Source organism: Astyanax mexicanus, chromosome 4, assembly GCF_023375975.1.
Source record: "Astyanax mexicanus isolate ESR-SI-001 chromosome 4, AstMex3_surface, whole genome shotgun sequence".
NCBI classification, from domain to species: Eukaryota; Metazoa; Chordata; class Actinopteri; order Characiformes; family Acestrorhamphidae; genus Astyanax; species Astyanax mexicanus.
In genome coordinates, this window is record NC_064411.1 from 18,950,718 (window position 1) to 18,977,527 (window position 26,810).

General features: G+C 37.2%; 3 protein-coding genes across 13 annotated transcripts in view; 1 reads left to right on the top strand and 2 right to left on the bottom strand.

Annotated features, from left to right (window-relative positions):
• LOC111197331 (NACHT, LRR and PYD domains-containing protein 12-like) overlaps positions 1–26,810 on the top strand; it is a 686,367-nt gene that overhangs the window by 454,038 nt on the left and 205,519 nt on the right. The gene's annotated exons all lie outside the window — the stretch shown is intronic.
• The window catches only part of LOC125801441 (zinc finger protein 239-like), a 308,090-nt gene that overhangs the window by 278,514 nt on the left and 2,766 nt on the right, over positions 1–26,810 (bottom strand). The window lies entirely within an intron of this gene.
• Positions 1–26,810, bottom strand: part of LOC111189991 (zinc finger protein 239-like) — a 269,338-nt gene that overhangs the window by 135,334 nt on the left and 107,194 nt on the right. For 2 of the 10 annotated variants that reach the window (XM_049477084.1, XM_049477083.1), the window contains exon 2: positions 14,473–18,680. The exons of the other annotated variants lie outside the window; for them this stretch is intronic. In XM_049477084.1, the coding sequence (XP_049333041.1) occupies positions 17,623–18,561 (939 nt within the window). In that variant the 5' untranslated portion in view covers positions 18,562–18,680 and the 3' untranslated portion in view covers positions 14,473–17,622. Of the gene's footprint in view, positions 1–14,472; positions 18,681–26,810 lie in introns of those variants that run through there. 10 annotated transcript variants of the gene reach the window in all.

Here is a 26,810-nt window from a genome sequence, read left to right on the forward strand (position 1 = left end):
AAAACTAAAAGGTTAACTAAAAAAATAAAGAAACTGAAAACATACCAAAGATCATAAAGATCACCTTGAAGGTGGTTAGAGACTAGAAGTTTAAAATGATTTAGTGACACCAGCAGGCTGAGCTTTAGAGTTTCCTGTAGTGAATTCCAGCTCGCTGGTTCACTGTAACGAAAAACAGATTTTCTCAGTTCAGTTAAAACTGTCGATGATCCAGTTACTGGAGTGAGTCTGGTAGGTTGTGTTATTTTTTTTGTGAGATGTACGGTGGCATATGGTGAGGAAGTGCTTTTAAAAACAAAAATAAACCAGTATGTTTCCCGGTGCACAGCAAGAGAAGACCATCCAACTTTTTTATAGAGTGAACAGTGATGTGTACCAGTAATCTTAGCGCCGCATGATACACAAAATCTAGTGGTTTGAGTGTAGTTGCTGACGCATGTCTGTAAATCACATCACCATAATCTAGCTTAGATAAAAACGTTGCTTCCACAATTTTATTCTTGTGTACATTGGAAAGCATGATTTATTTCTATATAGGAAGCCGAGTTTTTGCCTTAGCTTACCTGAAAGCTTGTTAATATGGTGCTTAAAAGTAAATTTGCCATCTAGCCATATGCCAAGGTGCTTATATTCATTAACTCTTTCCACATTAGAACCCTTTAAAGTTGTAGTTTTAAGAGTATAGTTGTAAAGGTGCACGGTGTTGTCCATCTTGGCTGTGGGTGGAGATACAACCTATCTGATACAAATGTTCAAAACATGCCTACCTAAATTAAAATAAAAACATGCGCTGTAACAAATGGAAATCAAAAATTAGTTCACAGAGCGATAGGGTATAGTTTACATGTGTCTTGTTAATCATTTTATGTACAATATATGTCAAAAGTGATCCGACTGAACCATGTTTCTTTGATATATCTTTGGAACAAGTTCATCATTAATAATGTTCTATTCCAAGAATGCAGTAAATATCTTCATTTTTATTTCTCTTTTTTGTTTGTTAATAAATGATCAATCAGGCTTACACACATGGATCAGGCACATGCATTTCACAGCTCCCATTGTGAAGTATTTTATCTATGTTTAACATTATGTTAAAGATGATTGGTTGAAACTCCCTCTGCATCTGTGGTGTCTGGGTTTGGGTCCACCTATTTAGTAAACCTGAAATTCTCACAGTATGATTGTGTGCAAAATGAGAAACAGTTTGCAAATATGAATTAAGTATTTGCCCTCACTCACTACTGAAGTAATATCCTTGTAATATTCAATCATGAAAGATAGAAAAGAGAGAACAAAGAAAAAAATCAGCCAGCATGAAATAATCTGGGAAATGAATGAGGGTGATTTCTGACCCTTGTGGCCCTATGATAAATCCTGCGCAAATAGCAGCCTTGCACCAACACCGTTAAAATAGTGTCAGAGTTTGGGCGCTCGGGTTCAGGCAGACAATCTAAACTCTAGTATGCAAAACTATATTATTATTTTTATTAAATTTTCCATTCTTTTAAATAGCAGGATACTTTGATTTTTATTTCTCAGCCCGGACGAGACCCGGCCCGAGGAAAATAATGGAAAATCTCGGGTCAGTCCAGGCTCCAGGAAATAGTCACCTGTTTTTTAATACTATTTTTATTTTATATAAAGCTACGGCCTGATAATCACCATATAACAACGTATTACTGTTAACGAAAACTGAAAGTGAAAGTTCCTCTTAACTGAAACTAATAAAAACGGTAATTAAAAGAAAAAAATAAATCAAACTGAAATTACAGATTGAATACCCAAATTTTTGTGTTTGTTAATTTATTTATAAGCGCTGTATCCACTACAGCAGCTTAACAGCGGGTGGTGTTGTTCCGTTTCTGCTCGCGAAGGGGAGCCGGGGTTCAGATGTCGGCAGTGTTGGGAGTAACGGCGTTATTACTTTTTCAGTAACGAGTAATCTAACTAATTACTCTGACTGTAACTATAACGCTGTTACCATTTCCGACACCCCGTTACTGCACGTTACTTTAGCCGCTCTATGAACTTTTTTTTTTGTTGTAACTTTGCTTTGCCCTGGTTAACCCCTCTTCTTTCCGGTGAACTTGAGCTTCTGGCCGCTGTGCCTGTGGTTTGGCGTGGTGAAGTGAGGCACAATTGTGACGATTTGCGTGCTCTAATCAATTCAGTGATTGCTGTGGACAGCCCAAGTTCTGAATTAAGGACGTTAAGCTCTTTTTAGCTGCTCCGGTTTTTGTGGTGCTGCTGCTTTCTCTTTTAGAGCTTAGATTCTCTGCCCGAATCCGACCTGACCCGAGGACCGACCCGAAATCGGGCTCCTATTTTTATTTTATATAAAGCTCTGGTGTGATAATCACAATGTTGCTAAGTAACCAATTATTATTGTTCACTAAAGCAAACGAAATAGCGAAAACTGAAAGTGAAAAAAAACATTTGTGTTAACTGAATCTAATAAAAACGGTAATTAAAAGGAAAAAAACATAACTATCTCAAACTGTATTTTGTGTTTATAAAACTAACTAAAACTAACTAAAATTACTGAATTTTCGTGTTTAATTTATTTATAAGCGCTGTTGTACAGTGGAGTTGTACAGCGGGCGGTGTTGTGCCGAGCGCGCGGCACCTCGTGGTCCGTGGCGTTAGTTCTTGTGTAAAGCGCTCGCGCTAGCCGCAAAATACGACAGAAAACACAGAGAAACTGCAGAACTATGTATGGGATTACAATATGAGCGCCAGGCAGATGAAAGAGAAACAGGAGATTCAGTGTGTGAGAACATTTACCTGTGAGTAGCTCATTCCAGAACAAGCAAATCTCTCTCTCTCTCTCTCACGTTTATTAGATTGATCTCTCTGATGAGATGTGTGGAAACTAATAAAAACTAGCAAGCCCACCCTAAAAACAAATTAAAACTTACTGAATTAAACTATAATAAAATAAAAAATGTAATCACGTAGCTCTGGGCGTACGTGAACGCCTCCGCGTTTGACTTGCAGCACTGTGTGTAGCTGTTCTTAAAAATCATTTTAATTAAATAATAGTTTTATGCTATTTTACAGTGATAATTAACATAATTCTGATTATATTTCGCTCATTCAATCAGCCCGATAACAGACAGTTCATGGTTTGGGTTGGCTCGGGCTGATAATGACAGTTCATGGTTCGGGCTTGGGCAGAATGTGCACGGGCTCCGGCTGGGTCGGGTCGGATTTTTTGGGCCGATCTAAGCTCTATTCTCTTTTGGTGAAACTGTTATATTAATACTATTTTAACGGTCATTTGATTGTTGTTTTTGTCCATTATTTTGTTTTGTTTATATATACATATTTCCTTTGAGTGTGGCTTGGTTTGTTTAACTCCATCCCCAGACGCGTTTTTCCGTTTTTTCCGTTTTTTTCAGTATTATATGTTTTAGTAATTTTCTTTGGTTGTGTGCAGAATTTCGTTTTTATTTTTTGTAATTCGTTAGATTATATTTTTGTCAACATTTTGGGTTTATTTTCGTTTGTTATTTTTCTAATAATAATAGTAAATACATAATTCATTTCCTTTTTTTTTGACGGGCGAATAATAAAAGTAACGCGATAGTTACTTTTACTGGTAACTAGTTACTTTTATAGTGGAGTAACTCCATTAGTAACGAGTAACTATAACTAATTACTTTTTCAAAGTAACATGCCCAACACTGGATGTCGGCAGCGTGCAGCGCCTCGCGGTCAGCGGAATTGATTATATTTATAGCGCTGGAAATAACGATAGAAAACTCTGAGGAAACTGCAGAATTCTGTATGGGATTAGAATATGAGCGTGAGTGACATAAAAAAACTGTTTTATAGAGAAATAGGAGATGAGGAATATTTAAGGAAACAGCTGTAACTTTGAGTATCTCACACTGAACACCCCATGCTGCAGGATAAACTGATAAATCTGATCATTTCGGTGGTTGGTTGGTTAGTATAGGGATTTATTGTCACTTCAGCACAAATGTGGCTATTTGTGGCGATAATTTTGGTGAAAATTAGTGAAACCTGTAGAGTTTTGAGTTTTTGCTGTGTGATCTCCTCAGTGAGAAGCCCCACCCCATAACCAATCAGGGAGCTCCAACTGCTTACCACTCCTACTGCTCTTTCATTGTGAATGCGCAGAGTGTCTTAAACGTCTGTTTTTCAAAGTTCAGGTTTGGCACGTCACGTGGTTAATATACCGTCACTATTTTACAATACCGTCACCATATTTAAATACCGTGGTATACCGCCCAACCCTAGACCAGACCCTCGAAAGTGTAGACGTCATCCACAATGGCTGGAACTTCTTGAATCTCCGTTGAGCCTGTAGTCGTCAGATGTAGTCCCCCTTGGCTACGAGTAGAGATAGCAGAGTAGAGTAGGTTCATTTTGCCAGTGTTGTCAGCAATAATGCAGTCTTTCTTTTCCAGATTTGTGCCGAATGCATTCACCACTTCTGGAGGAACACCACCTTTAAATCTAGACTCTTCTAAACATTTCTATTTGTTCAAGCGTTTGAGTAATGTCTCATTACAATGTCTTCCTCTTACAGCATATCCAGCAAATATAAACCCTGTCCTAATCATCTGCTTTCTCTTTCTCTCCCCATGTCCTGAGCTGCTGCAACCAGTGCCCATCCCACTCCAGCAGAGTTTTATAAAACCATTCTATCCCCTTTTTCGTCCCTCCCCTCTCTGTTCTCTCTCTCTCTCACGTGCTGAGATGCCGGGCCGGCCGGTCTGCCTGGATGTGTCCACTTCAGGAATCAGCCCTGCTCTTCTACTCATCAGAATCATTACACAACCTTTCTAACTCCTGCTTTTTGTTTCTCTTTCTTTCCTTTCTGTTTTCTCTATCTATCTCTTTTACATGTATGGAGATGCCCTGTTCCTGATGTTCCCAGCCTGGCTCTCCACTGCCCGCTGTGTTGTACTCCGGCTCTGCAACCCTGCACTGATTAACATTAACAGAATCTGTTTCTGTATTAGTCATAGCTCTATAGTTTGTGCCCATCACATTCTTATATTCATAAATTAGTACCTGTTATATTAGCCATAGTTCACATTAATTCTCTGTACTGTTTTGTTCTGTTATTTGTTTTTTGTTTGTTATTTGTTTGTACTGAGCGAGTCAACCCGAGTCTTGGTTCCTTCCAAGGTTTCTTCCTCTTAAAGGGAGTGTTTTCTTGCCACTGTGTCACCATAAAATTGGCATCTCTGTGGTGCTGCTCATAAGAGGCGTTGACCTGTTTTTCCTGTAAAGCTGCTTTGTGACGACCTTTGTTGTAAAAAGCGCTATATAAATAAAATTTAACTGAATATTGAATACAATGAACAATGTTACACAATGTTCAGCTGTTATCATTTGATAACCCTCTGATTTGCTTATTTAATAGGACAAATATTTCTAAAATGTTACACTGATCTACATATAGGTAGTTGTAATCCTGGTGTATATTATTTGATTAGATCTGGATAATATATGTTTTTGGTGCCTTACAATGCCCAGGTCTGCTTTAGAAGCATGTCCCACCACAGCCTGGTCACGAATGCCTTTAATTCCCACGGCTCTTCTTCCACGAAAAGAGACTTCAACTCTGTCAAACTGCATCAACCAACCAATGAAGTCATTAATATGCCTTTCAGTTCAAAAAAATGGGCAAGACTTGGTCACCAATGTAGAAGGACTACTGCTTACCATGTTCATCCACTAGTAAAATTTTCCCCTTGATTCATGCTGATCAGATAAAAACCTGTTACTCCTAAAATGTACACCAGCACAACACCACTGATTTAACCCTTTGTGCAGTCAGGCTCAATCACAACTCTACTTTTAACTCCCTTTTTTATTTTATTAACCCATTGACTGCTGGGTCAACTGTAACTGCCCTTCAACCAGTTGAACAGTTTAGATTAGAAGTTTGAGTGTGAGGTGACTTAACTGATTTGCTTGTGCAAGTTTTGTTCTTGCTATTAGAAAGGTTTGGTTAGGTGATGCTTATCTGCAAAGCTTGAGTTCATCCATCCTCTGTACCTCCTTTTTCAGATCTGATATGGAGGCTTAAGGTTTTACACTAACAGGGGATTCATAGCTTATCTAAAATGATTTTTATTATTTTGGGGAAAAATTAACTTTGTATATTTTATACAGGAATATATAGAAAAGTTGAAACTTTGTATTGTAAAATAAACAAAAAAATATATATACAATGAGGTTTAGGTGATAGTGTTTTGTTCAGTTGGATCTGTTATGATTCACCTGGATAATCTCTACAGAGAGGACTGGAAAGGGAGGGGTTACTTGAGTTTGCAGAACTAAAAAAAAAAAACACCAGTTATTATTGGGGTTTACAATATGTGTGTATGGATGCTGGTGATGAAGCTGTTCACCACTAATGTCAACACCTGGGGCCTCATGTACTAAGACTTGCGTGGACTTCCTACTAAAATGTTCCGTACGCTCAGACCTGAAAAGTTCCGTACGCACAAAAAAATCTGGATTTATCAAACTGTGCGTAGGCAGAATCCCACGTACTTTCTCTTAGTCACATCGCAATCAACTTGAAATCAAGCGCAAATGCACGAAAACCTCACACCTGCCACGACTCCTCACTCAATTACGCAGAGTATAATGTTAGTATCTGTAACAAAAAAAATTCTAGGAACTATTAAAATCAATAAATCCTTTTTTTTTTTACTTTAAATACATTTATGAAGCCTATACCTATGTAAGAAGTGTAAATCATCCTTTACACACAATACATTTCTTCATTTCTGTATTGGTATTTAGAACTTTATATAAGGTGTATATTACCTTATATAAGGTGTATGGCTATACATATGCCTATTGGGTTCTATCTTTTCTTCTCAAATTAATGCACTAAACTGACGCAGCTCTCTGTAATGAACGTCAGTCGGTAACAGATGCTGTAAATACTAAATGCCTCTTAAGAATATTTTTTAGTTGGAGGACCATTGCTGTCTTAGAACTCCAGGCCAATATTTAATAAAAATATATTTGTTTAAAAATTACAAAAACATTATTGGAGACAATCAGTGATTTTAAATTATTGTCCAGCCTTAAGTATAATTCATATTCAATATACATATCAGTAGTGTGCAGTAAGGCCTCTAAGGCCTCTAAGGGCTGACCAAATGTGCATGTAAATAATTACATATTTTTTTATCAGGATGTATATAATTATTGCAAGTGTAAGCATTTATTTTATAGATTAACGAAAAAACAGCAACTAATTCAAAGCATTAGCCTGTGTTTTTCGTTGCTATAGGACTGTATGATTGACAGCAGTACTGACCAATCAAAGCTCTTTAAAATGTCTTCTGCTCACGTGTCCGCGGACACTTCTCCTGATTTTGAGAAGGGTGTAGTAATGAGTCTATTAGAAAAGTCTTAGGACAATCTAACCAATAAGACTCATGCTTTTCACTCCAGGGGCGGGGCCATGGCTGCCTAGCCCCTTCTCTGCGCTCGGATGAAGGGGTCAGGCTACGCGCATTGATTAGTAGTAAAACGGAGAGCGCATGCTGGATTAATTAAATATTTAGCTAACTATCATGGAAATAAGACAGATATTGTGTCATATTATATTAAAAAGCCTTTTTAAAGGCTGCCCTTCGATGTGAAACTAAGTAATATGCCGTCTGACTGGTGATTTTTGTGTGTACTTAATGTTTTGGCTGCTCTGGCGTCCTGTAGAGATACAAATGAGTGATATTTGTTAAACGCCTGTACTTGTAGGAACATTAAGCATTTATTGTTGGGTCTATTGTATGCTTTTGTAGTTTGTAGCTGTATTTGTGGACTGTTTATGTGTATTAAGTTCATTGGAACTACTGGTCTGAATCTTCAGGTCTGGAACTTAAGCTGGTTCTCTGGCTCTATAGCAGTGGTCTCAATCTTATTCTATCTGGGGGCCGCTGTAGGTAGAGACTGGGTGAGGCTGGGCCGCTCAGGACAAGAACACGTATTTTATTCAACACATTCTGCCATGCCAGGTGTTCTGTCGAGTGATGCTACCCATCGACACGCGCTTTCTAAAGACACTGCGCATGTGCTAACCTACATTTGTATTATTATTTCAAGTGTACTATAATAATTCTGTTTTTCTAATATTTTTTGTTCATTTAATAACCTGGACTGTCATTACATTGTCAAAGTGTAATGGCAATTAATAATAATAATAATAATAATAATAATAATAATAATAATAATAAAATATGATCTTAAAATAAAAAAAAAGATTATAATAAACTCTTACTACCATAACTTTACCCTGATACGGTGGTTTAGACTATCCAAACATAGTACATGAACTTCTGCTGGAAACATGCTCTAATATTGTGCTACTTTTGTGCTTTTACCTTTAAATATACACAAAAGGGTAGCACGGTTTGTCAGGGTAGCACAAGTCGACAGAACACCAGATCTCTCTTCTCGCCGTGTGGGCGTATCTTGAATCCAAATAAGGCTACAGGTGTAGTCAATTTTAAACTTTTAATGATTAAATGAACTTTACTGTGCTCTATATAAATCCATATTTTGCCGTTTGTGTGTGTAAGGCTCGAATGTGTGTGTGTGTGAAGTCCCTGATTGGCTGAAAGCAGCGCGGCGGCTTGATTCATTTGAATAAAGAATGCGGGGTTGCGTTCAACGCAACGCAACGCAACCCAACCCAGCCGGTATGCAGTGGCTCTCTCCATTGAAGTGAATAGGATGCGATGTGCTGTTGAAGATACATCAGCAATGTTATTTTATTCTTTATTCTGTTTATTGTTTATGTAAAAACTGGGTTTACAACATTGAATATTAATCAAGCAATCGGTTATTTACACTGGAGGAGGACCTTCATTTACTGTGCCGCTGAGCATTTACAGTTTAAAAGGGATAAAAAATATTATAAATAAAATTAGAAAAAATAGAAATAAAAACTGACATTTACTATAGACGGAAAAAATCTAAAGATAAAAAAGGAAAAATAAAAAACTTTAAAAAGATCATAAAAATTAATACATCAAAAATAAAAAATATATATCTCATGAAAAAAATTATTTGATCAATAAAAATATTTAAAATGAATTAAAAAAGAATTAATATAAAATAAAAAATTAATTTAAAACAAAATCAAAGCCTTTCTAATAGTGCGCAGAATAATATCAGTTTCAGTTAGTTTCGGTTTCAAATAATTGAAACAGCTCACCAAAACCTCAACCTATCCTTTATATTTGACAATATTTGATTAACTTTACAGGTCCTCACTCATCTTAATTAATTTAACTAAACTGAGTTGTTATATTATTTGAAGCCTCGCGCTGAATTCAGCTCGGCGATGCGAGAGAGAGAGAGCGGCGCATTTTGCCTGATTTCTCTTGATTGAATATGAGTAAATATTCGAATTTAATACCATACATTTGGCTACACTTTATAGGACTTTATTTATTTATTTATTTATTTTTAATCGCAGTGCCATGCAAGCTTTCAAGCTCGTTCTGCGTGACTGCAGCATTTTAAAGCGCAGGAGAGATTTTAGTCAATTAATTAATATATACATTTTTAAAATAAATTTGCCCTGGTGATAAGAAATGAACGCTAACATATAGCTTTATATTGCTGTGTATTTCAAATGTTTTTTAAGGTTTATATACTGCAGCACCAGATGACAGGGTGATGCTTTATTTTTTAGATATGAAAAAAAAATTAAAAGTGACTTTCAGTTACATAATAGCAAAGTGAAATGTGACATAAATGACATAAATAAAGTTATGTCCAGTTCAAAGTTCTTTTCTCTTTTAATTTTTCATTTCAAAAACTCCAGCTATTGAGTAAGAATAAGCATCTGTTAAAATTCTGGACAGCAGAATGCCTATGTCTGCTCTATTAAGCTTAGTCTGTGTACTAAGCATAAATATAAATCCTTATAACTGTTTGATCCAGGTGTTAAACTGTTGTATTAATACCATTTTAACGTTTTTCGTTTCTATGTTTTGAAATTCGTTAGATTATATTTTTGTCAACATTTTGGGTTAATTTTCGTTTGTTATTTTTCTAATAATAATATAAATTATATAATTAATTTATATATATAATTAATTTATGCACTCATTAATATGCCATACCACATGTCTGTCTTTGTTAAAGAGCATAATATAAAGTATTTCAGCATGAAAGCACGTATTTGTAATTTGTCACAGCGTCCTGAATCATTACTACATCTCTGCTGTTTGTAAAAACACGTCTGGCAATTGGCCCGCGGGCCACGAGTGTGAGACCCAGGGGCGCAGATGGACATTTTGAACTGGGGGGGACCAAGCTGTAAAATTATATATATATATATATATATATATGCTGCAATAAACTTTAGAATAATCACTTTTCTGATCAACACTAGCCATACTGAAACTGTTATTGGTCTGGTATGTCAATATGTCCCCAGTGCCATCTGCGCGCATTCTTACACCATGATGCCAAATCACTGACATCCTACTATTCCATATCACATTGTTTGGTTTTTGAAAAAACGCTGTCATTGTTTTTTGTTTCTTCATTGCTACAGCCTAGGCAAGACCAGGAAGACAATGTTAACATTTTACATCTTATAATTTCAGTTAACAGCGACTGCTTACTAAAATAACATCATAATAACATCATACATAAAATCAATGGAGAGAGCCGCTGCATGCCTCGGTGCATGCCGGGTTGCGTTGCGTTTAACGCAGCTCCGCCCTCCGGCTCAACTTTATTCAAATAAATCCGGCCACCGCACTGTGTCCAGTCCAGCCAATCAGGGAAAAGCAGGCTGCGTCCAGCCAATGAGGGAAGAGCAGGCTGCGTCTTCACACACACACAAGCCCCTTACACACACACACACACACAGAACAGGCGCCTTTCAACCACAGAAGAGAAGCTGAAAGCGGCAGAATATGGATTTATAGAGCTATAGGTTACAGTGAGGTTGGTAAAAAAATAAAAATATTAAACTTATGACTGTCTACTTCTGTTGCTTCATTTTAATTCAAAAACGAGCAAGGAGATCCAGCGTTGAAAAAAAGTGCCAGTGGACACGTACCGTAAGGAGCTGGTAACTGCCTGTGTCTGTAGTCTACAGGCAGTTACCAGCTCCTTAGAACCCCGGACTTGAGAAGGTGCGTTAAATTTACATTGGAACTGGAACACGGAGCTCCGAACAATGTAACCTCTGAACTGAACGCTTCCTAGTTTAAAAACGAGGGCATTGTGGAACACAGAATTCCACAAACGTACAGTTAATTAACCCATTTATGCCCAAATTTTTCCCAGACATGCAAATATGCAAATCATGTGTTATTAGTAACCCTTTGAAATAATCAAGAATTATTTCCTCCAAAAAAATGAGAAAAGTAGATGAAAAAGTGTGTTTTATTACCGGTCACAATTGTGACCGGTGGGATGATATGCGTATTCTCAATGAAAGGTTGCTCAAATAGTTTTTTTGTTGAAATAAGGGCCTTCTGACAGCAATCACTGAAAGAGAATACTTGATCAGGAACTTGGGACTTTCCACACCATAGGAACACTAAGACCCGTGGCAAAATATGTTCAAAATATGTTAACCTTGTTTAATTATTTCAAATACAAATTGCAACAGCATCACTTTAGTGTAACATGTATTGAAACATTTATTTGTAAACATTTTAAATTGTACTTTACTGCAAATATTTTAATGTTGGTATAATATTTTAGTACAACATTTACAACTAAATGTAAATTACAGTCAAATACTTCATTCAAAACTTCAGGAACGATGTAAACTGTTGTGTATACTATTAGTAAACAGTGTTGGGCACGTTACTTTGAAAAAGTAATTAGTTATAGTTAGTAGTTACTTCTCCGAAAAGGAAACTGATTTACTAACTGAGTTACTCCACTATAAAAGTAACTAGTTGCCAGTAAAAGTAACTACTGGGTTACTTTTGTTACTTGCCTCCGTAACCATACCCCCCCCTCCCCCCCCCACCTCCCAGCCCCCACCTTCTCAGAGTGTGTTTCATAAGCCAGATAAACAGAGTGCACAACAGCAAAGACAACAATCATTGCTTAGGCGGTTATCTCATCCTCCCCTCCCTTGTAACTCACACACACAACACACACACTTGCATATTTGTCTGTATGCGCAAAGTAAAAAAAAAAAAAGTTAATTGAGCGTCTAAAGTAACGTGCAGTAACGGGGTGTTGAAAATGATAACAGTAATTAGTTACCGATTACTCCTTACTGAACACCGTTATTCCCTAATTTAACAAAAAATTGATAATAGGCAGGTATACAGTAACGAGGTAGGCACCTGAGCGAAGTGCTTGATTCTGTTCAACAATCAGTCAGACATTGTATTACAGTAACTTAGAAAATAAAGTAACCAGATATGGTAGTCCATATCTGACCCATCACTATCACAATCACTTATAATAGCATCTTTCTCATTTTGAGGTATGATAGCAACGTTGCATGCCTAAAATTAGTCATCCTAAAATAAAAATATATATAGGTAAGATGCAACAAGAAATTTGTTTGTATATTTAGTATGTGTGCATCTGGATACAACATTCTATCCCACCGGTCACAATTGTGACTGTTTACATGTTTACTCATTCTGCAAACACACCAAAGACATTTGACTAATTACGAATGCATATATCATAACTAAACAACTTCGAGAGCATGTGTACAAAAATATTTGTTTCTATGTTTATTTTAACATACTTTACCAGCCTTTTATTTGGGAGCTTTGAGGCAGCCATCCTCTTCTCAAGATGCAACCAGGAAGTAAACAGCTCTGGTCATGTGACAATTTACTCAAAACATTTGATACTGTCCACATTTAATTGAAACATTGTAATATTTCAATATTTCCTTATAGAGTATTGGGAAATTAACCAGTAACATTTTTAGAGGCTAATAATTAAAAAACTTTTTTTGGTCACAATTGTGACCGATGGGTTGAAATGGGTTAAATTAAAACCCCAACGTTTATGCTTGTAGATGGTAGATTTCGGATGAGGTCACTATAATCATCTGCGCCCATGGTGAGACCCCTGCTCTGTAGTGTTTATGCGTCTCATTTTGACCCTGTGGCTATAAAGACTTCCTAAAATCAAACTTGGGTAAAGGGAGGAACTAGAAGAGTTTGTGACACAGAGAGGAAAAAAGGAGGAAAAAAATTGGAGCAAGCCAGAGCTCAGGGTAAAAACTGGCATAAATTTATTTTTATGCAAACTAAGACCCAAAACTGAGTGACTGTAGACAGGTGTTTCAGTTTCATTGTCCAACCCCGGTATGTCCCAAATGTGTCTATCTCAATAAATTTTATAAAACATATTTTCTTTTTCTTTGTTTTCAGCTCAGAAAGTCCTTTTGTAACGTTTGTAATAATACTTTTTATTATTTTAAGCAATGTCTTTTTTTCCACAGATCTTTCAGACACATCCCATGTAAAAATGTCCCCAGAACTCGTCAAGCTAGTAATACGGTTAGCTTATTAGAATAGGCAGCAGTGACTTCATTTAACTCACAATAGAAAAAAGGGCAATTCTGTTTATATTCTTTTTCCTAAAGTTCATATTAATACTTGTAAAGGGTTAATCATTTAGTGGGTGTTAACATATGAACAGCTCAGGCATGAGGGATTGTGGTAGCTGCCTACCGTTTCATACACAGCCAGTCTATCTCTGCTCTCTCCTACTGGTATGCAGATTAGCTAAGTGTCAAACAGTCAGGTTGTTACCGTCATTTAATGGTCCATATTATGTCAATTTACATTTGAGATTTGTAGGTATAAACATACACATATTCACACACATATTTTTTCACAGTTTATTTTTTCACCTGCATATCCGATTAGCCTAAATTTTACCCTGTATATTTAATTCCCAGCGCCAGAGAGCTTTATTTTCGTGATAAATATTTCTTAAAACTGCATTGACACTAATGTGGTGACGTGTTTGTGTGTGTTGTGTTGGTACATGTAGATCAGGTGCAGCAGTGCTGCTGGGGTTTTTAAACACAGGGTTCAAACACCTTTTACAAGGTAAAATTCAAGCAATTTCAAGGCCCATTTTCAAGTTTTTTTCAGCACCTTTGAGCAAAGTGGTAAATTAATGATAACGGTGATATCTCAAAACTGTGATTCAGCGATAATCAATATATTGCAAAACTATTCTCCACACTTCACAGCGACTGAGCTACTGAGAAAAAAAACACTTCTATGTAAGTAAATAGCAGGAGTTATGGATTTATTGGTGTCAGTTTCACACAAGTTAAATACCAATGTTCTCAAAATACTGAGTATCTCAACATAATGTGTATCCAATAAATTTCGTTCCACTTCACGATTGAAAGATTATTGATCTACTGTTCGAATTATGATGTATCTGGCATGATACGTCATAAAGAAGAAAAGGAGATCCAGTCCAAAATTGTAGTTCCGTCAGATTTTATTCAAAGAATCTTCTGAGCAAAACAGTTTTTTGGATACATCAAAAATTGAGTAAAAAGATTATTGAAAAATGAATTGAAATAAAAAGGTGAAAATAAGAGGAAAACCCCAAAGGTGAGAAAAGTTGGGGTTTCCAGAGTTCTCGGCTGTGTGAACAGGACCTGTGGCTCTGTAGTCCCTCTCGGGAGAAGCTCTCCCGCCCAACTCTACTCTTCTTCCTAGACAGAGTCTAATAAAAACAGGCATTCGCCTGGCCTCAGTCTAATAGTGTGTGAGGAGGCTCCTCACACCCCCCGGATCCTGATACTGATAAGCAGTTATTCATCCTATACGTCAGCCGAGAACTCGGTCACCCCAACCTTATCAGACTATAGATTACATGTACAGAAACTCATGGTTCTGCTGGAAAAAATCAATCATGCTAAGTTGCAAGAAAAACGGCCTTGCTTTGAGCACAAGGACACAATATACATACATTCTAAGTCACAATGTGAATCATCATGAATCGTGCTAAATGCTTGAATAACATACTGATTAAGTGAAATGCTGATTTAGTTACACACAGATTAACCCTTTAATCAATGAACAATGAACATAGTAAGGCAAAACTCCTCCGTTTTCTTACACACTTGTTAATTCTTCACAAAAAAACAAACAAAAAAATCATATATGTTTGAAGCCCAAAATGTGGCAAAAGTTTGAAAAGTTCAAGGGGGGGCCGAATACTTTTGCAAGGCACTGTATATAGTGGTTGCTTGAATGTATGTTTGTCTGTGTACAAAAGCTTTTGGCTAAATGCTTAAGTTGAAAGAATAGATAAGATTGCAGATCTTGCAATATAAAAGCCTTTTATTGAATCACATAGATATGAATATGAGTAAATACATAAGGTGATGTAAAACAACGATAATAGCTGGTACTGGATAAAACAATCAATAAAGTAAATGGATTAGATATTTTTAGTACCTTTAGAGATATAAAAAAAAACCTTTAGCAAAACGATACCAAATAAGGAAAAGATAACAGAGTATATAACTTTAGCAACACAACACAACCAAATATCCCTGTAGATTAACTTGCAGATTTTTAATCAGACTGACTGAACCATAGACCAATGAGAAAACCAGTAGAGCAGGGGTGTCAAACTCATTTTGGCCGAGGGCCACATTGGCATATTGGCTGTCCTCTGAGGGCCAGATGGAACTTATAAATGTAATAAAATGTAACCAAATGTAATATAAAATGAATGTAATTACTCCTTAATGTTAAATAACTCTCAATATACTATTTATTCAATCAAATATTACAGTTGCATGGAAAAAATGTTTGCTTGTTGCTCTATTAAAATAAATCCTTTTAATTTGTCATGTTATGAAATCCAAAAACTCCATCAATCAAGAACCAAACTATTCAAGTGAATAGAAATGACATTAAATACAAGTTATACGAGCATTTTTACAGTTTTTAAAATTCTTCTGTGTAGAAAATAAAGATTTTAACCCCACTAACCGAATAATACAGCTCTCTACAGTTCATCTTTCAGCCCAAGCAGCTAACAGCAGCAGTTTAGAGCAGCCATCACGGCGTCACTGCTCGGATTACATTATAAACAGGTCAGTTAGCGCGCTGCTAACCTCAGGATGTTTATAACTACGGAGTTTAGAACACACCACGGCTGCAAGGTTAGACTGTTGAAGGCTACTGAAGACTATTAAAGGCTATTGGAGGTTATTGAAAGGGTTATTGGGGGCAGAAATCAGTACAGGCTGGTTAGATAAGTGATTCACGTGCTCCTCCTTTGCTGCGGTGAAACTGTGACTAGCGCTGTCACAGTGATGTTTATTAACGTCATTAAAACTTTAAATATTTACACAAAACTTATATCTCTCCTAACAAGCGTTTATTTTGATCAGTAACACTCTTCGTAACACAAAAGGCATACCGGTCTTTCGCCTTGAAGCACAGCCGTCCGTCTGCATCAGCTTCTCTTTTTCTGGACATTATGGGATAAACGTTTGTATGTCTCAATTCCACCCACGAAGTTACGCCTTCCCTCCGGCAGGGTTTCCACATCAATGACTACACTGTCGTGTAGTGGCAGTAAGCCGTAACTTCGCGGGTAATACAATCGACAAGCATTGTGGGAAATGTAGTTTTTGGTCAAAGAACGCTTCTGACCTATTTATTATAGACACTAAGATCTTACAAGCTCTCGCTTGGATGTGGCCACATTTGGCCCGCGGGCCTTGTGTTTGACACATGTGCAGTAGAGGGAATCAAGGATCCTGCAGTCTTACTGCTGCATAGCCTGCTGAGTGTTGCTTTCAGTATGGAAACTACAGCTAGACCGTTTTTTTTTTTTACTCTGAAAAGGATTTTGTTGGCCTTTTGTTGCAAGCTAAGAATATTCTCTACTCCTAAGAATACTCTACTCCTTTAAACTACGACATCTAAATTTTAAAAGACTAAGTAATGCTAATCTAACATCTGGAGCAAACACTGGCAGTGCCCTCGCTCCAACTACAAACTACAAACGTGGAGTGGAGGAAAAAATAAAGAAAGTTTTTATATGTAAACAATTGAGAATGTGTTAAGGCTGTAAATGACATAAGTTGACCAAATGATAATTTCCTACTTATGGCAAAGCATATTCAATTTTTAAACCTAAAAATGTCCCAGAATGATAAAATCCTCACTTTTGTTTATTATTAGTTCTAAAGCTAATGCTGGGATTTAATATACGATTTTACTCTGAGCTAGCATCATCGCTTTACTATTTATTCAGCATATCACTGAAAAAATGGTAAAAATGTATGTTCCTAGTTTATGCTGTTAGTGGTACCATTTATGATTCTGTGTGTAAAAACTTCTTAAAACACAACACTAAGTGTTGAAGAGCTCTGCAGGCATTAACTAATGTAGGTATACAAACATACATAAAAACACAGCATGAAATTCAGTAAACATCATCTCTGGATAAGATTCATTTTTCTGAACCTGTAAAAAGCCATTTTTAAATGAAGGTCTTGTAACAGAGTGAAGATTTTGTGCATGATGAGGTGTTTTTGGCTGTCTGAAAGATTTAAGGTTTGCATTTTTTATGGCAGAGGAACAGATTTGGGATACTTTTCTATCTCTTGTGAATGCACTGATGTAATATAAGTTCACTCTGTAAAGTAAAACTCTTCCCACAGTCTGAACAGTGATACGGTTTCTCTCCTGTGTGAATGCGCTGGTGCAGTTTGAGATTACTCTGTTGAGTAAAACTCTTTCCACAGTCTGAACAGTGATACGGTTTCTCTCCTGTGTGAATGCGCTGGTGTTTTTTGAGATGACTCTGTTTAGTAAAACTCTTCCCACAGTCTGAGCAGTGATACGGTTTCTCTCCTGTGTGAATGCGCTGGTGTTTTTTGAGATCACTCTGTCTAGTAAAACTCTTCCCACAGTCTGAGCAGTGATACGGTTTCTCTCCTGTGTGAATGCGCTGGTGATTTTTGAGATCACTCTGTCTAGTAAAACTCTTCCCACAGTCTGAGCAGTGATACGGTTTCTCTCCTGTGTGAATGCGCTGGTGTTTTTTGAGATTACTCTGTTGATTAAAACTCTTCCCACAGTCGAAACAGTGATACGGTTTCTCTCCTGTGTGAATGCGCTGGTGCAGTTTGAGAGTACTCTGTTCAGTAAAACTCTTTCCACAGTCTGAACAGTGATACGGTTTCTCTCCTGTGTGAATGCGCTGGTGCAGTTTGAGAGTACTCTGTTGATTAAAACTCTTCCCACAGTCTGAGCAGTGATACGGTTTCTCTCCTGTGTGAATGCGTTGGTGTATTTTGAGATTACACTGTGTAGTAAAACTCTTACCACAATCGGAGCAGTAATACGGTTTCTCTCCTGTGTGAATGCGCTGGTGTCTTTTGAGATGACTCTGTTTAGTAAAACTCTTCCCACAGTCTGAGCAGTAATACGGTTTCTCTCCTGTGTGAATGTGCTGGTGTTTTTTGAGATCACTCTGTTTAGTAAAACTCTTGACAGAGTGCTGATGTTTCTCCATGTTGGGACTTGGCTCCATCTGTCTGTGAAATGTAGCAAACAATTTCTGCGTTTTCAGGAGATTCTTCTGGATGGCTTGTGCTTCACCTCTTTCAGCAGTTTAACACTGTTCTTTATTAAATATCCTGGTTGTTTATTCTGGAAAAACAAAGAAAAAAAAATTGTTTATTAAAATAAAAGCAGGTCAATTAACCAAAAAGAATTACCTACATTAGTTACACTATATGGAGAAAAATACTGGGACACCTTCATACTACAATAAAGGCTTCAGTACTTTTATCCCATTATAAATTCACAGACATTTTAATATGTAGTTGTATCTTGACTGTCAGCAGGCTGCAGCTGCAAAATGTATGTAGCAGAAACACTGCTGCTGTCCTGAGCACTGAATACAGTGTTATACTACTACTTTAGTAGTATCACACTTTACACTATAATCCATACTACTAAAACTTGAAGCTCGGCTGCGCTCCGGTCCACACCTAGAACCTCCCGCTATGAAGCCGAGCGGAGCGCAGTGCGGCCGAACCGAGTTCCTCGATTAGGCTCGGCCCTGATGCAGAATTTTAGATTTTAGATGCAGAATGAGCACACCTGATGCTTCCACAAGTGATTAAACAGGAGAGATAGTTGAGGGAGGCAGGTCTAATTCAGTGGTTCGGCTTTCAAAGGTCTGATAAACTTCAGCTTGCTCCCAATTGTGCCGGAAAGTGGAGTTGACTAGCAACGGTAATGCATCTAATCTGTTCCACCACCTCAAGCAGTTTCACTACACACAATATCTTCCTTATTCTGGCTGAAGCACTTATGTAGTTTATGTTGTATCTAAGTTATTTCTAGTTGATATAGGTTTGTTTATTTGACGGTGATATCGTGTTCCTTTTATATAAATGAAGGCTTTCTGCATTCTTTATCCTGGATGAGGCACTTTTGTTTTGATCTGTTAAATATGTTTACAAAAGGATAAGAAGCTCTGCCTCTGTTGTAATGTAAAGTTATTTATATTGGTAAAATGTAAATAGGTTATTGGTTTGTGTTTGACAGAGATGTCATGTTTTTATATTGCTACATGCAAATAAAGGTGAGCATTAATTCATTCTGACCATTTTTTTTATTTCTAAAGTATTATACAGTTTTTTATGAGAGGAGGCTTTAAAGACAGTAATAGGTACAGATTTCCATTGCAGGGATTCCTAACAGTTTTTCTGAGGCCTTCCAAATATTTATATCGATATCGAAATTATATTGTATCGACCGAAATTAAGGAATGTAAATAAATAAATTTTGGCCATATCGTCCAGCACTAGCTGTAAATATGTCATACTGCTCTAACAAAGTGTATCTCATTTTATCTTATAAATATCTTTGTAATTTTCTGACTTGCAGTATATCTCTACCCCTCACCTTTTATAATCAAATATTTAGTTTTTCAACACAATAATTTCAGTGACCGGAAGCAGAAAAAGCCTGTATTAAATGTATATGCTTGATGAAGAGTCTCGACCTACCCCTTCCTGTTTTTATGTTCTAGAAATTAGATAATATTACTTTTTTTATTCAGGTGTAGGACCATTTATGGGATAATTTATCTGCATACAATCACAGCTCCAGAAATGACATTAATCTGTTTTAATAAGGCAGTATGCCATAAAATATCGTAAGAAATAATGTTGCCAATATTTTTGAATATCATGAACTATATTACCCTGAAATATGGAGCCATATCACCCACCCCTAATTATCACATTCAGGGTAGTACTTTCTTGCTGTTTTAAGCAAAAGAAAAATTCACACTGTTTTAATTTCCTATTATATATCTTCTAGAGACATTTTATACATGTTTATGTCCAGTATAATTTATTTTACTTTAATCCTGCATATATGGAGTGCATTATTACCCAGCAAAAAGCTACACATCGGCCCTTCGTGGGCTAAGTGCGGGCACTGTGGGCAGGGGCTAGCCCATTAAAATTCCAAACAGGCCCAACATGGGTTTTCTGTGGGCAGCCTGTTCATTGGCTGGCCCACTCGAATCCTATAAAAGGCCTCTGTGGGCTAGCCTAAACTGGTCCAGTGCATTAATGCCCCTGTAGGCCCAGTGTGGGAATTATTTGGACAGCCAACACTTTGATGCGCCCACACAAATCCCAGGCAGGCCCACTGTGGGTCAGCCCACATTCAGCCTGCTCCATTTCACACCCTGAAGGGCAAGTGTGGGATATATGTGGGCAACCCACACTCTGGCATGCCCACACAATTCCCATGCAGAGCCAGTGTGGGTCAGCCCAAATTCAGCCTGCACCATTTCATACCCGGTATGGGTTATATGTCGGCAACCTGCACTTTGGCATGTGCACACAAATCTCATGCAGGGCCACTGTGGGTCAGCCCTAATTCAGCCTGCACCATTTACTCACTGTAGACATTGTGGGTTATATGTGGGCAGCACGCACACATATGTGAGCATGCCCACACAAATCCTATGCTAGGTTACTCTGGGTCAGCCCAAATTTACCATACAATATTTTACAATCTGAAAGTTTGTGTCATAACAAGTTCATATGAAGGGTATCTGAATATGTTTTATTGTTTTTGTCTGTGAGAGCTAGGTAGATTAGCTAGCTTAGTGGATAGGAGCAACACTGTGTGAAATGTAGTATCAGCTCTGAAAGATTTTCTAAACCAAAAGTGGAGAAAAATCAAGGTACCACAGCAGAGTTGTGCAGAGACCTTTGGAGGGACACACACACACACACACATAGTAACATCTCATATTTTTCAAGACATATACTGTATAGCTATACATTTTTATTTATAAAAATATTTTTATTTAATATTTTGGATAGCTACGAATTTGCTCCATGGTGCTGATTCATAATCTCACCTTTATTATTGGTAGTGCTGATAATAAATAAATAAAAATATTAAATTATAAATGTTTTTGTGCTTGACTATACACTTTGTGTAAGCCAGCAAGGTTATAAAAGTTACATATTTTTTTATTTTTGCATGTGATATTTAATTGTGAGGATCATGTAACCAACGAATCCACCCCCCTCCCCTCCCCCCTCCCTGCACGTGCCTTTACCACAGAGCAACGATCAAGCTTAAAGGCAAAGTCAGTGAGTGACTTTGGTCTGTCAAAGTGACTGAAAGGTAAGTTATAATTTCTGATCTACTATACGCTTTTCTATTTTTTGCTAAGATACGCTAATGTGGTGCTAATGCAGTTACCACTCTCCGGTTATTGTAGCATTATAAGGGTAGCTATGTTGAAGTTAGCATTGTGCTAAAAAATGTTAGCATTGTGCTAAGTTAGAATGAGAATTTACCTCACATTTAAATAACACGAGGGGCTCCCAAGTTGGCAGCTTATCTCGGCTCTTGGAGAAAGACTGCTGTTAAGTAAGTTAACTTTATATCCAAGTATGTCAACAATAACCAGCTAAGGGAGCAATGGCTTGCTAAGGGAAGTATTAAGGGAAATGGAAAATGGAAAGATATCCACTTAAGCTAAGGGAAAGATAGCCAGTTAAGCTAAGGGAAAGATAGCCAGTTAAGCTAAGGGAAAGATAGCCAGTTAAGCTAAGGGAAAGCTAGCCAGTTAAGCTAAGGGAAAGATAGCCAGTTAAGCTAAGGGAAAGATATCCAGTTAAGCTAAGGGAAAGATAGCCAGTTAAGCTAAGGGAAAGATAGCCAGTTAAGCTAAGGGAAAGATAGCCAGTTAAGCTAAGGGAAAGATAGCCAGTTACGCTAAGGGAAAGATAGCCAGTTAAGCTAAGGGAAAGATATCCAGCTAAGCTAAGGGAAAGATAGCCAGTTAAGCTAAGGGAAAAATAACCAGTTAAGCTAAGGGAAAGATAGCCAGTTAAGCTAAGAGAAAGATATCCAGCTAAGCTAAGGGAAAGATAGCCAGTTAAGCTAAGGGAAAGATAGCCAGTTAAGCTAAGGGAAAGAGATCCAGCTAAGCTAAGGGAAAAATAACCAGTTAAGCTAACGGAAAGCTAGCCAGTTAAGCTAAGGGAAAGATAGCCAGTTAAGCTAAGGGAAAAATAACCAGTTAAGCTAAGGGAAAGATAGCCAGTTAAGCTAAGGGAAAGATAGCCAGTTAAGCTAAGAGAAAGATAGCCAGTTAAGCTAAGGGAAAGATAGCCAGTTAAGCTAAGGGAAAGCTAGCCAGTTAAGCTAAGGGAAAGATAGCCAGCTAAGCTAAAGGAAATATAGCCAGCTAAGCTAAGGGAAAGATATCCAACTAAGCTAACGGAAATATAGCCAGTTAAGCTAATGGAAAGCTAGCCAGTTAAGCTAAGGGAAAGATATCCTGCTAAGCTAAGGGAAAGATATCCAGCTAAGCTAAGGGAAAGATATCCAGTTAAGCTAAGGGAAAGATAGCCAGTTAAGCTAAGGGAAAGATAGCCAGTTAAGCTAAGGGAAAGATAGCCAGTTAAGCTAAGGGAAAGATAGCCAGTTAAGCTAAGAGAAAGATAGCCAGTTAAGCTAAGGGAAAGATATCCAGCTAAGCTAAGGGAAAGATAGCCAGTTAAGCTAAGGGAAAAATAACCAGTTAAGCTAAGGGAAAGATAGCCAGTTAAGCTAAGAGAAAGATATCCAGCTAAGCTAAGGGAAAGATAGCCAGTTAAGCTAAGGGAAAGATAGCCAGTTAAGCTAAGGGAAAGAGATCCAGCTAAGCTAAGGGAAAAATAACCAGTTAAGCTAACGGAAAGCTAGCCAGTTAAGCTAAGGGAAAGATAGCCAGTTAAGCTAAGGGAAAAATAACCAGTTAAGCTAAGGGAAAGATAGCCAGTTAAGCTAAGGGAAAGATAGCCAGTTAAGCTAAGGGAAAGATAGCCAGTTAAGCTAAGAGAAAGATAGCCAGTTAAGCTAAGGGAAAGATAGCCAGTTAAGCTAAGGGAAAGCTAGCCAGTTAAGCTAAGGGAAAGATAGCCAGCTAAGCTAAAGGAAATATAGCCAGCTAAGCTAAGGGAAAGATATCTAACTAAGCTAACGGAAATATAGCCAGTTAAGCTAACGGAAAGCTAGCCAGTTAAGCTAAGGGAAAGATATCCTGCTAAGCTAAGGGAAAGATATCCAGCTAAGCTAAGGGAAAGATAGCCAGTTAAGCTAAGGGAAAGATAGCCAGTTAAGCTAAGGGAAAGCTAGCCAGTTAAGCTAAGGGAAAGCTAGCCAGCTAAGCTAACGGAAATATAGCCAGCTAAGCTAAGGGAAAGATATCCAACTAAGCTAAGGGAAATATAGCCAGTTAAGCTAACGGAAAGCTAGACAGTTAAGCTAAGGGAAAGATAGCCAGTTAAGCTAAGGGAAAGATAGCCAGTTAAGCTAATGGAAAGCTAGCCAGTTAAGCTAAGGGAAAGATAGCCAGTTAAGCTAAGGGAAAGATATCCAGCTAAGCTAAGGGAAAGATAGCCAGTTAAGCTAATACAAAGAGATCATTTTAAAAAGTTTTGGTATTTTTGTGAACCTGATATCCTGATATCGGCCACCTCACATGTTTATAGAATGTAACTACCAGTCACACACAGTGACTGTAAAGGCTATTTATGTTTCACCATGAATAGCCTGAAGAAATTCAAATTCAAATAACTATCACTATATAAGAATCACTGTAATCAAATACAGTCTGCAAATTTCTCTAAAATTAAGCATTGTACATGAAAAGACACTAACAGATGTAGTATTTACCTGACTGCATTCTCATATCTCTATATTATCATTTTAAGAGGCCGTGAGAAGATCAATCATGCCACCACCAAAGGAAGCAGAGATCGAGCAGGTTGCAAAGGTTTGGCTTTGGAATGCACGGGACCGTTCAGGTGGACGGAAGCATCGTCTCATGCAGTCTCTTCAAAAAAATAGTTAATTTATGATCTATGCTATATTAATGCATAAACAATATTCATTTTTGATATTATGATTAACTATATCTGTTCTATTTATGTAAAGTACATCTATTTTCTCCTTCATTATTATTGCTGTGAGATTAAAACCTTAATGCAAAAACTAATGTTATATTCAATTAGAATTTTTTTTTACTGGTTTGATTGGGATGACATTTTGGTTCCAAGTCTACAAGCAAGAAGAATAAAATTAATAATAGAGATCAGGGGTGGGTTTCCTGAAAGCTTCGTTAGGCTAAGAACTTCGTTAACTCGTACTTAAGATTGATCGTTAATTAAAGAGTGTTTCCCAAACCCGTGCGTAACTAAAGTACTACGTAAACTCGCTCGCAGATTAACGAGTGCCCTCACCCAGTCGTTATTCTTAAGAGCTTCTTTAGGGGATCTCTACTTGCAGTTCAGCACCTTAAACACCAGGGACCGCCAATTTTGAGGGAGAAAAATTATAATTTCCCTGGTTGAAGCAAATATATTATGTTACTATTAATTATAATCAATTATATATATATATAATTATTATTATTATAATAATTAATATTATTATATTATATTATATTATATTATTATATTATTTCCCGTGTCTGCGGGTGCTCCGGTTTCCTCCCACAGTCCAAAGTTCAGGCTAATTGGATGTCGGATAGTGAGTGTGTGAGTGGATGTGTCTGTGTGTCTGTCTGCCCTGCGATGGATTGGCGGCCTGTCCAGGGTGTATACTGCCTTCAGCCCGATGCCGGCTGGTATAGACTCCAGCCACCCCCCCGCGACCCTTAACGGATAAAGCGGTTGACGATGAGTGAGTAAGTGAGTGAATGAGTTATATTATATTATATTATATTATATTATATCATATATTATATTATATTATATTATATCATATATTATATTATATTATATCATATATTATATTATATTATATATTATATTATATATTATATTATATTATATTATATATTATATTATATTATATTATATCATATATTATATTATATTATATTATAATGCCAACTTTCTCTGTGTAGTCTAACTGGGCATACTGGAATTGACCAATCAAACCCATAAATTATTAAAAATCCAGATTCCTGCAGATGATGCTCACGGTCTAAGCAAAGCTGCAAAGTCACCAAGTCCGTGGATTCTGTAATCAGGCTGTTATGTGGCATACACACACTTATATACACTTCCCACCAGCCCGGGAATTACAGCACAATACAATATATTTCCATGCTATTGGGAAAATTCCTGGTACTGTAGGTCCGGTGCAGGGGACGCCTGCAGTGTCTTTACTCACACCTACACGTATTGTAAAGGGTATCGGTGAATGTGCAGGTAATATTTAATATTATTCTTTATTTAGGTGCTTCTAACCAACATTGTGGCCGTTCATCTGGGCAAACTCTGGGGCGTGTCAGCTCACAAATATATAAATACCAGTCAAAAGTTGACACGTCTCATTTTTTATTTATTTATTTTTTTTACATTGTCGATTAATATTAAAACTATGAAAACAATTAATTGACGCATATGGAATTATCTAGTTAACAAAGAGGTGCATGGCCTTCAAAATCCCCTGACCTAAACCCAACTGAGATGTTGATTTAGGATGAGCTGGAGCTTTACAGTGTGTGTGTGTGTGTGTGTATATTGAAGAGTTAACGTTTATTATACCTTGGGTGTGTTGACAAATATCCTTCAATAATGATTACTTAACTTTAGCATCTATAATTACATAATCATTGTGTGAAACCTTGTATTTTATATGCATTTATATAGAAGATTATCCAATCCTCACATTGTATTTTATACACATTTATATAGAAGATTAACCAATACTCACAATATATATTCTTTACACGTATAGTTAAACTTTGCTTGATCAGGCATGTGACTAACACAGACTCTATTATATGACAAACTAACCCACATGATACATAAGGCATTTACTAACACATAGGATCTATTGTATGGCGGACTAACCACGCGCCACTAACACATTAACATATAACATAAGAAATCCATTGTGTGACTTGTTTAGCTCATGCTTAAGGCATTTTGGTCACTGCATGATCCTAACTAACGGCCATCAATCATCGACTGGTACACTCTGTATGAACTAAATTGCTACAGGGGAGGCTCTTAGACCAAAGCGGCCTTCTCTGTGTGTGGGTGCCTCCCTAAACCTGCAGCTCTTCAAAGCGGGGAGTGACGCACACGCACACAGATAATGCCACAATGTTCAGTTCTGGCTGGACACAGTCAAGGCCAAGCACTAGTGGTCCGGTCAGACACGTGAAACGGAGTACTAACACGTGAAATTATGCATACTAACATGAGATGATTTTAGCAACGCCTCATC